Genomic DNA, 17889 nt, shown 5'->3' on the forward strand with positions numbered 1-17889 from the left:
GTAGGATTCCTTCGAAAATTCAGCCAAAAATCGAGAAAAGGGTCCGAGGAATTGTGTTGAAAATCCTTACGCCTTTTGCGAGAAAACCTTCCATCTGATTTTGAATCCGACTTCGGTATTGAGTTCCTAGCGACGTAGGCTACAACTGGACGTAAGTTTTACTACGTTTTGACATGTTTTGGAATTTTGATGTTGTCAGAATTGAATGGAACTCATATATGTTGTTCTTGACATGTTAGACATCATGGAATCGAAGTCAGATTAAGAAACAGACTGAATATGGAATTGTTATGAATTTCAGAAGGAAATTGACTAGAATTGATATCAGATTTGTACGGTGGTTGATTGTAAATGTTTGGAATTGGTATAGACTGATATAGTATTACCAGTATCGCAAGATTGTACTGTTGTACTGTCAGAATTTGATAAAACAGAGATGTTGTGATTTGATACAGAATATTGATATTGTCATTGCCAGATTGAACAGTGACAGACTTTGAATCAAGACTTTGATTGTACCAGATCGACAGCAAGAAAGGTATAAATAAATGTTGATTCGGGATTGCACAACTCGAGTTAGGTTTGACTGGAGTTTCCCTAAATCACATACTTTATTTTATTGCATTGATATTTGCCGATTATCAGATTGATATGTTAATCTATTGACTTAGAACAAAGTCAGAGTCTGAGTTTAGGGCAGATCAGCCTAGCTAGGGCAGAACCGCCGAGTTTTTCTCAGAACCGATAAGACTCTAGACTTACGGTGTATCGAAGAGCCTTAGATGTAGATCGACGTCTATCTCAGACACTCGATACAACATACCAAAGTCTAAATTAGATTGAGATCCCTAGATTTGAGATAAGATAAGATTAGATCACGAGTCATTGATTCATGTAGTCAGACTAGATACATGTTTTGATGTTTGTTTATGCTTTTATTTATGTTTTATATGATTGCATTTAATACATTGTTTATACTGGGATATTTATATCTCACCGGAGTTATCCGGCTGTTGTCTTGTTTGTATGTGTGCATGACAACAGGTGGGACAGGTACAGGGTCACAGAGGTGAAGACAGATCGAGATTAGAGTGGTGATTCCGGACTTGGACTAGAGATAGGGTTTAAACACTTGATAGTTAGGTGTTGAACCTGAGATGTAAATTATTGTATGATGTTTGAGATTTATACTTTTATACTGATATGTATAGAAGTTTGATTCCATTACCTTCCGCATTTTAAAAAAAAAAATTAGACCTTGTTTACTATAATTGATTAATTAGTCTCAATCATGATTAAGAACTTGATTAGCGTCCGAGTCCCCACAATAATGAAGATTAAATTTAGTGTATTGTGATTTTCCGATAATTATTAACTAATGCGTCTCAGGTGCATTTAATGACACCTTACTCGACATTGAACTAAAAATTATTATTATTATTATTATTATTATTATTATTATTATTATTATTATTATTATTATTACTATATATATCTATATATTTTTTACTTTCATATAATAAAAAAAAACTAAGAGAAAAAAAAGAGGAGATTATTTATACCTTAAAAAAAACATTAAAACATACCGTTGAATCACAAGTTTTGTGGGGACCCGGACGCTAATCAAGTTCTTAATCATGTTTGGGACTATTTAATCAATAATAAAACAAGGTCTAAAATTTTTTTTAAAATACAAAGCGGAAACGTAATGTAATTTACTCAAATTACATATTAAACATGAACATACAAATCTTGCGTTATCTACAAGAATTCAACTAGGTTCAACTACATATCAGTGCTGAATCCTATGTTGCTTCGAAGCCCGGATCTCCACGCTATCTAATCTTCTCTCCTCCTCTTCTTGACCCTGATCCAGCCCCACCTGTTGTCATGCACACATACAAAACAAGACAACAGCCGGATAACTCCGGTGAGATATAAATATCCCAGTATAAACAATGTAAACATGCAGTCATATAAAAGCATATACGAAAGCATATATAAGAAGTATTCATAACATGTCTCAAATCAGAAACATAAATCAATATCAAACATTCAATAATCATGAATGGTATAAATAATGTAAATCAACATGTCATATCAGACTCAACTCAACCGACACGTCGTCTCAGACTCAACTCAACCGACACGTCGTCTCAGACTCGACTCAACTCTATCCTAGGGATCCCGATGTCTGGATATAGGTAATTATATCGAATCTCAGTCGGTAGGAATGAATCAATCCCTAATCGGCATCGATATAATTAATATCTCCAGTATCTGGGCGAATCAGCCGCAGAATTGACGGCTCAGTCAATAACCTGACGAATCATCCAGTAATTTGGCGAATCAGCCAATAATCAGACAACTCAGCCTGTAATTAAGCGAATCAGCTTAAGTTTAGACGAATCAGTCAATCACCAGACGAATCAGCCGGTGACTCGGCGAATCAGCATATGACTCAACGACTCAGTAATCAATAGATACAGTCAGTATCTAAGCAAATCAATCAATGACTAGCAAATCAGCAGTCATTACATGCAGTGTCTATAAATCAATAGACAACAAACATCAATCTCATCAATTACAAGAATCAATGTAATAAACTAAGTATGTGATTTAGGGAAATTCGAGTCAAACCTCACTCGAGTTGTGCAATCCCAACTCAACATTAATTTATACCTTTCTTTCTGATACTCTGACTCGGTCGAAGTCTCGAACCCCAAGCCTGTCAATACTCAATCTGACAAGAACAATATCGAGGAGTATAATATCAATACACCACTCGAATTAAATCTGTCCTGCTCAATACTCAATCTAATTCACTATCGATGGCATAACGTATAATATCAATATACCCAACAATACCATATCAATCAGATATTAATTCTAATATCTCATAATCGATAACAACTCAATTCTGATATCAATTCTCAATCAACTCAACTCTAAAAACCGTAATAATTTCATATGGTATCTGTTCCTCAATCCGGTTTCGATTATACGATGTCTAACATGACAAGAACATCATATATGAATCCTATCAGATTCTGACATTACCATAATTTAAAATCATATCAAAACGTAGCAAAACTTACGTCCAGTTGTAGCCTACGTCGATAGGAACACAGTACCGAAGTCAGATTCAAAATCAGACGGACGGATTTCTCACAAAATGCGTAAGGATTTTTCACTCTTTTCCAGAAACCCTTTCTCGATCCTTTTCCTTCTTTCTGAAGAGTTGCAAAGTGTTATTCGTTTATATACATCCCAATTGCATGGTTCTGAAACGTGTCTTCTTTTCATCATTTTCAGGCGGCGCTCGGGCGGTAAGAAAGTACCGCTCGAGCGCGGCACTTTCTGCCCGGCTACTTGACTTATCATGCATTGGCGCTCAGGCGGTAATATTCTACCGCTCGGGCGCCATGCTTTCTGTCCGAGCACTTTCCTTGTTGAACACTGGCGCTCGGGCGGTAATATTCTACCGCTCGGACGCCACAGGTTCTGCCCGAAAATCACATAACTCATGTGTTTTAACCAATTTGGTCTCGGAGCGGTCCAACTATACTCATATCCATTCATAATCAATAAATCATCTCAGATTACGGTAACCAAATTCTTGGGCATTACAAGTTTAGCATCACATAAATTTCTTTTCTTACTCTTGGATGTTGGCCAATTAAGTTGAGATAGGAATGGATCTAGTTTATGACTAAATTCTTGCAGTAAATCAATAGGTTCACCTTCACTTGTAGCAGAAACTAACATCCTTCACGAAGCTAATGAAATAAATCCCTGTTCCACACCATCATCAAGAAACGATAACAGTTTATCATAATAATTGTTAACATTTAACAAACCAATTGGTTTATTGTGGATATTTAATTGTGCCCAACAAACCGTATGAAATATTTCTTCCAAAGTACCAAAACCTCCTGGCAAAGTAATGAAAGCATCTGAATGTTTAATCATTTGAGTAATTCGTTCGTACATGTTGTCCACTTTCATTTCTTCTCCTATTGTTGGTCCTGTAAGATTGGCCAAGGTAATCGGAATAATGCCTAAGATTTCACTTCCACCAGCATGCGCAGCTTTTGCAACTTTTTCCATGAGGCCAACTTCACCACCACCATATACCAAATGAATCTTTTTTTTAGCAAGTGTTATTCCAAGATTTTCTACTACTTCTTCATAAATTGAATCTTTCCTGCACTAGATCCACAAAATTCACAAATATTTTTGATTTTACTTACCGTGGACGTTGAAATGTTGAGAAATATGTATTCTGTAATTGTTAGATCACATCATATGAATTTATAAGCGTAACATACCAAAAGTCAATATTTGAACAGGAAATTATTATTATTAAAAGAAAATAAAAATGACAAAATTAAAACAAATATATACATCGTAGTTGTGATTCTGGCTCACATCTTCCTCTGGTTTTACGTTCAGTAACGGCTTCAACGCCTTCTATGAGTCGAGGATATGCTTCCCATCCAACTTTTTTATAAATTGACAAACAGGGTCTTTTAACGTCAGATTCCCAATTTTCTTAATTTAGATGCATCATCTAAATTAATATTATATGCTTTAATTGCCCAATAAGCTTTATGTTCAAGTTCAACCGGTAAATGACAATTCTTACCAAAAACTAACCTATATGGTGACATCCCTAATGATATTTTAAATGCAGTTCTATATGCCCATAATGTATCAGTTAATCTTAAAGACCAATCTTTTCGATTTGGATTAACTGTTTTTTCTAAAATTTGTTTTATTTCTCTATTTGCAAGTTCAACTTGACCATTACTTTGAGGAGGATATGGGGTAGAAACTTTATGTGTAATGTCATATTTTCTTAACAAAGAAGAAAATGATTTATTTATAAAATAACTTCCCCCATCACTAATTATTGCCCTAGGTATTACAAATCGGCCAAAAATATTTTCTTTTAAAAATTTATAACAACTTTATGATCATTAGTTCTACATGCAATTTCTTCAATCCATTCATAAAGTTCTACATGCAATTTCTTCAATCCATTTTGAAACATAATCAACAGCGACTAAAATGTACGTATATCCAAAAGATAATGGAAATGGACCCATAAAATCTATCCCCCCAACTATCAAATATTTCAATACTTATGATTGGATTTAAAGGCATCATGTTTCGTTTTGAAATTGATCCCATCTTCTGACAGTTTTCACAAGATTTGCAAAATAAATGCGTATCTTTGAATAAAGATGGCCAATAAAATCCACATTGTAAGATTTTTGTAGCTGTTTTATTGGATGAAAAATGACCTCCACATGCTTCAGAACGACAAAATTTAATAACATTACTTACTTCATTGTCGAGTATGCATCGTCGAAAAATTTGGTCAGGACAATACTTAAATAAGTAAGGATCATCCCAATAAATTTTTTTAACTTCTATCAAGAATTTATTCTTATCCTGTGAATTCCAATGAGAAGACATTTTATTTGTCACAAAAAAATTTACAATGTTAGCAAACCATGGCATAATAGTAGCATAGAACAACTGATCATCTGGAAAATTTTCATTTATTGGTATTTCATTATGAGATGATTCAGTCATTATTCTAGATAAATGATCGGTTACGACATTTTCTTTCCCTTTTTTTCTTTAATTATAATATCAAATTCTTGTAACAATAAAATCCACCGTATTAATCATGGCTTAGCATCTTGTTTATTTGATAAATATTTTATGGCAGAATGATCAGTGTAAACAATAGTAGTATAACCAATTAAATAAGATCGAAACTTATCTAACGCAAATACTACTGAAAGTAATTCTTTTTCAGTAGTTGAATAATTTATTTGAGCACTATTTAAGGTTCTACTGGCATAATAGATTGCATAAGGTTTTCTTTCTTTTCTCTGTCATAACACAGCTCCTATAGCATAATCACTTGCATCACATATTAATTCAAATGGTAAAGACCAATATGGAGGTTGTAAAATAGGTGATGTAAATAAAAGATTAATAATTTTTTTAAAAGCATTTTCACATTTCTGAGTCCATTCAAATTTTGTATCTTTTGTTAAAAGATTTGAATTTGGTTTAGATATTACACTGAAATTTTTTATAAACCTTCTATAAAATCCTGCATGACCCAAAAATGATCGAACTTCTTTAACCGTTTTTGGTGATGTTAAATTAGCAATAACATCAACTTTGGCTTTATCAACTTCAATTCCTTTTTCAGATATCACATGTCCTAAGACAATCCCAGATTTAACCATGTAATGACATTTTTCCAAATTTAAAACAAGATTTTTTTCTTCACATCTTTTTAATATTTCTTCTAGGTTTTTAAGACAATTTTCAAATGAGTTTCCAAAAACAGTTATATCATCTATAAAAACTTCTACAAATTCTTCAATCATATCACTGAAAATACTTAACATGCATCTTTGAAGAGTATCCGGAGCATTACACAAACCAAATAGCATTCTTTTAAATGCAAAAGTTTCGAAAGGACAAGTGAAAGTAGTTTTTTCTTGATCTTCTAATGATATAGGTATTTGATAATACCCCGAATACCCATCAAGAAAATAGTAATAAGGATTTCATGCTACTTTTTCTAGAATTTGATCTAAAAATGGTAGTGGGAAATGATCTTTTCTAGTTGCATCATTTAATTTTCTATAATCAATACAAATACGCCAACTAGATGTAATCCTAGCTTATAATAACTCTCCCTTTTCATTTTTTATAACAGTGATGCCTGACTTTTTAGGGACTACTTGTGTTGGACTTACCCATTTACTATCTGAGATTGAATAGATAACTCCAGCGTCTAATAGTTTTAATACTTCATTCTTAACAACTTCCTTCATATGTGGATTTAACCTTCTTGGTGGTTGTTGATATGTTTTAGCATTTTCTTCCAAGTGAATTTTATGTGTACAAATTAAAGGATTCATACCTTTTATATCTTTCAAAGTCCATCCAATTGCATTTTTTTATTTTTTAAGTAATTTAATTAAATCTTCTTCTTGATTTGGTAAAAGAGTGGAAGAAATTACTACAGGAAATGTTTATTTTCACCAAGAAATACATATTTCAATTCTAATGGTAAAACTTTTAATTCAAGTTTTGTATTATCATCTTCTTTAAAATTATTTTTAGACTCAAAACTTTCTATTGAAAAAACTTCAGATTGTTGATTTAAGTTTTCTTCTTGTATATTTTCTTCCACAATTGTTTCAATTTCGTTATCATATTCATTTTCATTAATACTCGGTTGTTTACATAAGTTGAACACATTAAGTTTTAGAGTCATATTTCCAAAAGACAATTTCATTATTCCATTTCGACAATTAATTAAAGCATTTGAAGTTGCTAGAAATGGTCGTCCCAATATTACTGGAATTTAAGTATGTACTTCTATTGGTTGTGTATCCAAAACAATAAAATTTACAGGATATATAAATTTATCAACTTGAACCAACACATCTTCTATAATACCTCTAGGTATTTTGATTGACCTATCCGCCAGTAAAAGAGTAACAGAAGTGGGTTTTAATTATCCTAAATTAAGTTTTTCATAAATTGAATAAGGAAGTAAATTCACACTTGCTCCCAAATCCAACAAAGCTTTTTTAATTTTAGTTTCTCCAATAATACATGAAATTGTTGGACAACCAAGGATATTTATATTTTAAACTAGAATTATTTTGAAGAATAGAACTTACTTGTTCAGTCAAGAATGCTTTCTTCTTCACATGCAATTTTCTCTTCACAGTACATAAGTCTTTTAAATTTTTTGCATTAATAGCATCTAATAATGGAATATTTATCTTTACTTGTTTAAAAACTTCATAGATATCAGAATCACTTTTTTGTTTTTTATGATTTGTTAATGCATGAGGAAATGGTGGAGGTTTATTTGACTCATTTACTATTTCAGATGATTTATCATTCACCATATTATTCTTAGAATTTAAGGTATCATCATTCTCAAAAGTATCAGGATTATCATCCTTACTCTTTGATTTTAAATGATCCTTGTTTTCATTACTATATGGATCATTAACTATTTTACCACTTCGAAGAATAATAACAGATTTTATTTGATCAATTTTTTCATTTTTAAATTCTTGATTTTGATTTTTAGGATTAGGTTGAGGTTGAGATGAAAATTTTCTTTTTACATGAATATTAAGTGCAGATGCAAATTTTGCAAGAGTTTCTTTCAAATCACTCATAGATTGACTGTTTTGAATATTGATAGACTCTTGCTTTTGGATAAATGCATAAATTACATCTTCAAAGTTTTTTCTTGGAGGTGTAACATAAGGAATATAACCTTGATGATTTTGGTTATTTTGAAAATATTGTTGTGACGGTTGGGCATTATTATCATTCATCCAACTAAAATTAGGATGATTTTTCCATCCAGGATTATATGATGGTGAAAAAGGATCTAGTTTTGGTTTTTTATAATTATTAACATAATTTGATTGTTCATGGAGACATTCTTTAAATGAAGGTAATGTTGGACAATCTTTTGTAGCATGATCATGTGTATCACATATATGACAAACAATTTCTTGAATACTTTTTAATTGACCACTCTTTTTCATTTCTAATGACTCAATTTTTCTTGCTAAAGATGCAAGTTTAGCTTGAATATCTATATCATCTTTAAGATTATAGATACCACCCCCATTTGTTGAATTATTGATTTTAGTTGTTGGTGGTTCTATTATACCTATATTATCCCAATTTTAAGCATTTTTTGCTAATGAATCCAAATATTCCATAGCTTCATTTGGGGTTTTATCTTCAAAAGTTCCATTATACATGAATTCTATCATTTGCTGATCTTTAGGTATTAGACCTTCATAAAAGTTAGAAACTATTCTCCATGTTTCAAAATCATGATGTGGGCATGTATTAAGTAATTTTTTATATTTATCCCAACATTGATAAAATGTTTCTCCTTGTTTTTGAGAAAAAAGTAGAAATTTGTCTTTTAAAAGAGTTTGTTCTATGGGAAGGGAAATTTTTTTAAGAAATTGTTGTTGCATTTCTTCCCATGACCTTATTGAACTTGATCTCAAATTCTGTAGCCATGTTTTAGCTTTATCTTTTAAAGAAAAAGGAAAAAGCTTTAATCGAACTATATATATGCTACAATTTTGATCATTATAAGTGTTACAAACTTCTCAAATTCTCTTAGATGTAAATATGGATTTTCAAAATCTAAGCCATGAAAATTTGGTAAAAGTTGAATAATTTGAAATTTAAAGTTGAAATTATATGCACCAGGAGGAAAAACTAAACAAGATGGGTTACTAGTTCTAATAGGGTTCATATGGTGCCTAAGTGTTTCTAATTGATCATGTTCTTTATTATTATTATTATTATTATTATTATTATTATTATTATTATTATTATTATTATTATTAATATTATCTTGATTATTTGAATTATCATCCATGTTTATATTATTTTCAGATACTCGAATAAGTCTACCACTTTTTTTTCGACTCCAAATACTCATACAAAAAACAACACAATACTTATAAATAAAACATAATTAACAAATATAAACTTAATTTATACATCCCCGCCAAAGGCGCGAAAAACTTGCTACTAATTAAATTATAATTCACCCAAGTGTATGTTGTCTGCAAATAATATATTTCGTAAGTACGAGATCAATCCACAGAGAGTTATTTTAAGTTTAAATTTATTAATTTATAGATTACAAAATGCAAGAATGAAGTTTACAAATTATAAATTTTGTCAAGGCTTGAGGATATATTCTTGGTTTATGTAATATTATTTAACTAAAAGCAAAACAAAAGAAACCACCATAAATAATGGTTCTAAGAAAATTAAACACACACATAATATAATATAGTTCCCACTATAGAAAATACCGAATTAACCGATATTTTATATATAGTATCTATGATTATAGTTATAACTATATAAATATATAATTGCATAAAGTAAATGTTAAATTAAATCATTATATTTCATTTAGAACAACCGGAAGAGCCACACTATTGCCTAAATGAAATATATTGATTTAATAAGTTAGTCGCGGTAAAGTAAAAGTTAGTTGCGGAAAAATAAAAGTTAGTTGCGGAAAAGTAAAAGTTAGTTGCGGGAAAGTAAAAGTTAGATGCGAAAAATAAAAGTTAATTGCGATAAAATAAATGTTAGATTGTTAGATGTTAGTATTAAATCATAATATTTCGTTTAGAACAATCGGCAGAGCCACACTATCGTCTAAATGAAATATTATGATATTATTATATAAAAATATATATATATATATATATGTATCTATATATATATATAATATAACAATAATAATAATTGATGAAATATTTATTGTATCAAAATTTAAATAACAAATCAAGATAACCACTTCAATGGTATCAAGCATTTGATATAAATTGATAACAAAAAATAATTCATTTTTATACCTACAATAAAAATAAGTTAGCTAAATGAAAAGAAATAATAAAGAATATTAAAAATATAAACAATCTTACTTCACCAAGAATGCATCCTCTTCACCTTGACATAATAGATTTAGCTTGCCATGAGCTTACTTTTGATCAACACTAAAAACATCACTCATAGTTCAGAACATGAATGAAAATATATTGGAAATTAGAACTTTGATACACACTCACACTATATTTTACAATGAGATAGAATGATCCTCAAGTTAGCACAAGACCTCTATTTATATGCCAAATGAGAGAAAGTGTTAAAATTTTTATTAATGCCATGTAGTTGTAATAGTATTCTTTGTCTCCTCCAACTTCAATTTCATGTCCCTTCTTTTAATGCTTTGTTCCACGACTTTAATCACTGAATTTGACTCTGGTCAAAACGACAAACATGTGGGGAATTGTCTGTAGATGAATTTGGCCACTTGGTTCACCTCATTTGGTTAAATATTAAAATAGTTATGAATTTTTTACTAAAAGTAAATTTGTTCTCATTTGATATTTGCAAAATTTGATCATCTTAATGAACTTTTTAGGCAATCATGTCTTCTGAAAAGTTGTAGACAATTTCTCAAGGATTCCAAACATATTTGAATCACCTCCATTTGAATTTTCTATCTTGAGTTATCATTATTTTACCAATATGTAAAAAACCTGAAAATAAAACATATTTAGTAAGACATTTAAATATAAACAAACAATACTAAAATAACATAATTTATAATTTCAATGAATCTTAAAATTTTAAAATACAGGTTTTTACATATAATAAATTATTAATTTTAAGTTTCATCAATGGTTAGCATTAAAGTATGCCACTCTTTCATATTTTTCTTCATTCAGTTCATCCTTCTTTACTTCAGTGGTGAGAGTGGCTTCCATTGGATCAGTCATAGCATCCTACACAAAATGACACACACGTGAATCCAAAGATTTAACTATAAAACAATCATTAGTGTGCAGTGTGTGCTTAAGAGCGTTAAAAACATTAAAAGTGATTTCCTCTACTCTCACTCTCAATCTCAATTTCTCTTCTTGCACATCAATCACGGTCTTTCCAGTTTCAAGGAACTGTCTCCCTAAAATCAAAGGAGTCTCCTTATCCTCTTCCATGTCAAGTACTACAAAATATGTAGGAAATATAAACTTTCCCACTTTCACTAATGCATCTTCTATGACCCCTCGTGGATACTTGACATATATGTCTGCTAATTGGATGGACATCTCCGTTGGCTTATGATCTCCCAGTCTAAGTTTCTTGCATACAGACAAAGGCATAAGGTTAATATTTGCACCAATATCATACAAATCTTTATGAAAAATCACACCACCAATCATGCAAGCAATAGAAAACACCCTGGATCATTGAGTTTTGGTGGGATCTTGTTTTGCACCATTGCAGAGCAATTCTCAGTCAAGTCTGCCGTCATATTGTCTTTCAAATTCCTCTTATTTGCTAAGATGTCCTTAAAAATTTAGCATAACTAGGCATTTGCATCAAAGTATTAGCAAAATGAATATTAATGTACAATTTCTTGAAATACTTCTAAGAACTTATCGAATTGCGCATCCAATTTCGCTTTTTTCAATGCTGTAGGGAAAGATTGAGGGATGAAAATTTTAGATTGTACAGTAGGTGCAAGCGTAGAGTTAGAAGCCTTACTTGTGAATGTGTCGGCCGCTCCCTCTCTTGGCTCTAAATTTTTCCCACTCCTTAATTCAATGGCATTTACTTGCTCTTTAGGATTATTTTTAGTGTTGCTTGGCAAGGTGCCCAGATCTATGCTTGAAATTATCTTGGCCAACTGTCATAACTAAGTTTCCAAGCCTTTGAGAGCTGCCTCTTGAGTTTGAAGTCTAGTTTCCGTTGCAAACATAAATTGAGTCATCATCTGCTCTAAATTAGATTTGTCCTCTCGAGGCTCAGATCTATACATTGGTTGCTTCTCATATTGTTGTCCTCCTCGTGGGCAACCCTGATTGTTTAGACAACCCCATGAGAAATTTGGGTGTTGCCTCCATCCAGGATTGTATGTGTTGGAATATGGGTCATTCCTAGGATTGTTCTGAGTCCCCACATGGTTCATTGGTGCCTCATTTTGCACATAATTTGGATTCTTTGTATGGAAATCCTTTGTGAAGTTATCACCTCCAAAACCATCACAAAAGATCTCTTGCAGTCTCATGGCCGCACCTCCAACATTTATATTATCTATTTTCCTTCTTAAAGCCTCTAATTGTGCGGAAACCGTAGAAAAATCACTTATATGGTGAACTCCTACACTCCTTCTCTGATTGTTCCTCTCGGATTGAGCATGATAACTGCTGGCAGCCATCTCTCTCAAAAATTCATATCTTTCTTCGGCGGTTTTTCTTAACAAATTCCCATAGGCAGCAGCATCTATCATAGTACGATTGACAATGAGCAAGCCATAATAAAAATTTTGAACTAGTAATAAATTTTTGTAGCGCTCTCATGCCTCATATAAAAACTCGTGCTCGAATTGGACCAAGGTAGTGATGTCTGCCCGTAACTTCATGGTTTTTGAGGGAGTGAAGTATTTTAAGAGGAATGCCTTGACCATATCTTCCCATGTTTTAATTGAACCTACATGCAAACAATTCAACCAATATTTAGCTTTGTCACACAAAGAGAAAGGAAATAAACGCAATCTAACAGCATCATCAGACACTCCATTAAATTTAAAAGTGTCACAAGTTTATAAGAAGTCGGCGATGTGAGTGTTTGGATCATCTAGCCCATTTTCCCCAAATTGGATAGTGTTCTGGATCATCTGAATTATGGCTGGTTTGATATCAGACTAGTTCGCCATGAGGGTTGGTCGCACTATGCTTGGACGTGCTCCATCAACCGAAGGTTGTGCGTACTCCAACATGGGTATGCGTCTTGGTTCTTCGATTCTTAGATCTTCATGATGCTCTTCCTCACATTTGTTTCTGTTCATCATGTCTCTCAGCCTTTGTTGTTGTCTTCATCTGCTTAGGGTTCTTTCAATCTCGCGACTGAATATCTCTTGTTCAGATTCAAGGGAATTTGGCATGCACCAAAAGAGATATAAGCAAAGAAATTGAATGTGTCAATTCAAATAAAATAAAATAAAGAATGCTAAAGTAAATAACTGAAAATAAAATTGTGGATTAACAGTCCTTGACAACGGTGCCAAAACTTGATAGATCAAAACTTGCACCATAAAATCCTTAGTCAAAATTAATAATGTTCAAGATCGAAATAATCGCAAGTGCACGATGCCAAGTAATAATATGGTGTACAAGAGTACGAGTATTGTTCCATTAGAGACTGTATTTCACAATTTTTATTCTCAGTTATTAAAATCTTTAGCAACGATGATTTGGATGATTGTTTAATACAGTAATGTTTAAACAAAATCAAGAATTAAAGGATGAAATAAATAAGCTATAATGTTTGATTAAAGTTCAATGAGAAATGAATTTGTTGAGAATCTAGGTTCATCTATCTCTCGTCATTTAATTAATTCGTTCGACAGTGATCTACGTTTTCGACAGGGTTTCCTATCCAATTTAACACGTCATCTCAAGCTATACCAAACTAATTCTATTTAGTGAAGTAATTAAATCTCTTTAATTATTTATCAAAGGTGAATTGCATGTCGTTCTATTTAAATTGTAAATCCACGGATTATGCCACTCGTTCCTATCACGAGCTATTCTCCCGAACTCACTCGCAATATAAAATCGTTTAAAGTTAGCTACGCTTCAACAACACAATGAAAATAATAGCACAATTTAGAATAAATCAAAAGTCAATATGTGAATTAATTAAACTCGATTTCGGGGCAGAATCTCATTTAGTCCCAACAAATAGTAAAAATTATCTACTCGAAGTCATGATTAAAATAAGCAAACAATGTTTAAACATGAAGAAATAAAATTAGAAATACGAGTCGTGACGAAAATGCGAAGAACGGTGCCCAGAAATCTTCAAATCTTCACTTTAAGCCTTGCTCCAAGCTTTGTTCTCCGTTCCCAAGCTCCTTGGCCACTGAATAATAATAAAAAAACGTCCCTAGGGTTGCTTTTGTGTAGCCGCACTTGGCAACTTTTTCGGAAGGTATGAAATCATCTTCAACATTTTTTCCAAAATTGAGCACCGCTCGTGCGGTAAGATTCAACCGCCGCTTGAGCGCCAACCCTTCTATAATTCTGCTTGTGAAGTGTGGCACTCACGCTCGAGCGGTAAGATCTTACCGCCCGAGCGCTGAGCCTTCTGCTCGAAAATTCATCTTCACGCCTGAACGGTAAGATTCTACCGCTCGGACGTCAGCCTTTCTGCCAGTTTCTTGTGGCTTGCACATTTTTGTTCCGATTTCAGTTTTTCGGCCATTTTACCTGCAAATTCATTACGTACAAGTGAGACACGATCATATACATATGCTAATTCTAAAATGAACAAAATGTATATGAAATGCACGCATATACAATGCAAACACACACAAATTAATGCAATAAAACACGTAAAAACAACATCTATCAGTATTTCACAAGATACTCACATCTTACACTCCATCCCCAGATAAGGATGAGGATAAAGTTGAAGAAAAAGAGGAAGAACACTTTTGGGGATGGTGACGAAGCCTTATTCATTCAAGATCTTTTTAAAAAAAAAAAAAAAATTTGTTATCATTTTATTCTCATGTTGTATGCTTCCACAGTCTTTAGATTTCGATCTCAGATAGAAAAGACTAACCATTTCAATTATTTTTTAGTACACTAAATTGTATAGCTTTGGGAAATCTTCCAGGTAGACCAATTCCACCAATCACATTACTGCATGCTTATCCTATCTTGCTGAATTAAAGGTACAAACTAGAAACAATAGCAAAAAACGAATTTATGAATCCCAGTACAATATTATTTCATATATTTTTACAATGAAATTCAAACTTTACAATCATCCGAAAAAGACTATACATGAATTTTTTTTGTATGAATTCAACTCAAACTTTGAATATTTCATGATGGAAATACATAGATAAAAATGATGTCTCCACCACCAATTTCGAGCCCAAGACTCTTCAATGGCTGCACAAACCATCTTCTCTTCTTTATTCATGACTCTTGATGTACATATATATTATAATAAATCAAACCAATAATGCCTTTTCCCCAAAATATAGTTCGAAATTTACAAAAAAAATAAATAAATTGATCCCAACTTGTGCATTTTATCTACATCCGTGATTGTGGTGATGCCATGGATTCAAAACTATCATCCCTACAATACCTCAACTCCAACGAGATTTGCCTTTCAATCTGAAGTTGCTTATAGAAGTTCGCAATGAACGCATCAGCCCTTTTGTCGACATCATCGTCCGACGGATAACTCATCATCCTTTGGATCCCTCTCGAGGATATCGAACCTGAATCCGGAATACACGCCCTTAATCCTGGTCTGTCGTTGAAGCTGAACCTTTTATTGCTAATCATAGACGCCAGTTTCCATTTGTTAACGTTGAGATTCAGTACGATCTTGATCTTGTTCACTGCTCTTTTCAGCCTGCCAAGCAATACCCATCGGTCGACTGCCATGTATCGTGCACACTGCTTGAACGAGAGATTTTGTTTGGAAAATTATGAATAAAGAGCTTGGTGCGTGGAGTATTTATATGTGATTATATCGAGAGAACATGTGAGGAAATTTCGATAAAACTAAGCGTGATTTATTAGACAACCGTGTAGAGTGACGGCCAATACATAAATGGGGGCTGAGCTTATAATATATAGATTGGGGAAGACTTTATTTTCAAATATTTGATCAATTAAATATATATTTATATATATTATTAATATTAGTCACTTAAAAGTATAATTCAATGTATGTGGTATATCGAGATTACAGTACAAAAAAAATACTGAATTTGTCGAAATATGAATATGGTAAGCATACAAAAAATACTGAATTTGAAAATTTAGATTTTTTTTTACGTGAAGTCATATGTCCAAGTATATATTATTTTTAATGCTAATTTCGTTAATTCTAATGGTCAAATAGGAAAAAAAAAAAAAAATCAACTAAAAAGATTAAGATTCAAATAAAATAAACTTTTGACCCCGTCGCTATTTATAATCATCGGTTTATTAACTTCACTGCCTTCTTAAATAAGATAAAACAAAATAAAATAATAAAAAGTCAAAAGGGGACAGCGTGTTTAATATTCTTGGTCAATTACTTTGAGCTTTTTTTATTCCTTCTGCGTAATTATCTGTATTATGAGTTGACCATTGCTTTAAACTAATGGACAAAACTCAAAATCAACACGAAAAAATAAATTAATTTTTTTCCGTGAATTTAAAATCAATTAAAATTTAAAAACTTCAGGGATGATAAATGTTTTTCATAAATAATAAGTAGAGTTTCTTATTTAATTTCTAAATTTATAGGCTAAAGTAGGCTTGACATCCCTCAATTAGACCCGACCAACCGACCAACCATAAAGCATTAATTATTTTGCACTTAGATTTCTCTGTCAACGTTGTTATCAGAAATGACCAAGTGATGTCAACGTCCACCTAGTTTATTTATAAATTTCAAATTCGTTTTGATGGACAAGCTCGGTTGTGTCTGGATTGATGAATTTGATTTGTGGAAGTTGATTTGAAGGATGTTTTTCAAATAACACTTACCTCGGGTGGATTTGAAACCCGTGACAATGTTAATTGAAATTGCATAATTTCAATTTCACTTGAATTTTGTTCATTCAAGTCGTCGAGAAATTCGAAATCAATAAATTTGAAATAGGGGTTGTGATGAATTTCAAATATACAAAAATAAATGTCATTTCAAATCCGTTTATTTAATATGTGATTTAAACGACGTTCTCGACGAATTAATTATGGATCATATCAAAAATTGATGAACATGTAATCATCACATTTGATAGAAATTTAACGCAAGATAATAAGAAGGCAATGATTTAACGTGGTTTGACAATATGTCTACTCCAGGGCCAAGCAACGTCCTATTTTTTTATGGCTATCAAAGCGGCATCAATATTCCGCATTGTCCAACCAAGCACAACGTTAAATTTGACTAATGAAATTATAGTAATTTCAATCAAACACTAGTAAATAGCGGTGTTCTAAAAAACCCGCTTAAATTTAAAGTTCGATAAAAACGCCCTGCTTCGAAGAAAAGAAGAAAAAAGCGGTTAAACTGTAGTTTAACCGAATTAAACATAATTACAGTGTTTAATTAAATGAGCTTAAGCACAATTAATCACTTCTATTTATTTTTAATTTTTTTATTTTGAAGGTATGTATTTTTATTTTAATATAATAAATTATGTTTATAATTTAGATATTTATTTTTTAACTT

The 17889-nt window shown here is 31.8% G+C and overlaps 2 protein-coding genes across 2 annotated transcripts; both read right to left on the reverse strand.

Moving 5' to 3' along the window:
- Nucleotides 1–3771: 3771 nt before the first annotated feature.
- LOC140839175 (cytokinin riboside 5'-monophosphate phosphoribohydrolase LOG3-like) lies at nucleotides 3772–6275 on the reverse strand. Its single transcript, XM_073205807.1, has 2 exons — nucleotides 6124–6275; nucleotides 3772–4207 (listed from the first exon to the last, which is right to left on the reverse strand). Exons 1-2 carry the CDS (start codon nucleotides 6273–6275, stop codon nucleotides 3772–3774), a joined length of 588 nt encoding a protein of 195 aa, XP_073061908.1.
- A 9468-nt stretch (nucleotides 6276–15743) lies between these two features.
- Nucleotides 15744–16103, reverse strand: LOC140839176 (uncharacterized). The gene has a single exon (XM_073205808.1). It carries the CDS (start codon nucleotides 16101–16103, stop codon nucleotides 15744–15746), a length of 360 nt encoding a protein of 119 aa, XP_073061909.1.
- Between the last annotated feature and the right edge of the window lie 1786 nt (nucleotides 16104–17889).

The sequence above is a fragment of the Primulina eburnea genome, chromosome 8 (genome assembly GCF_022965805.1).
Source record: "Primulina eburnea isolate SZY01 chromosome 8, ASM2296580v1, whole genome shotgun sequence".
Taxonomy (NCBI): Eukaryota; Viridiplantae; Streptophyta; class Magnoliopsida; order Lamiales; family Gesneriaceae; genus Primulina; species Primulina eburnea.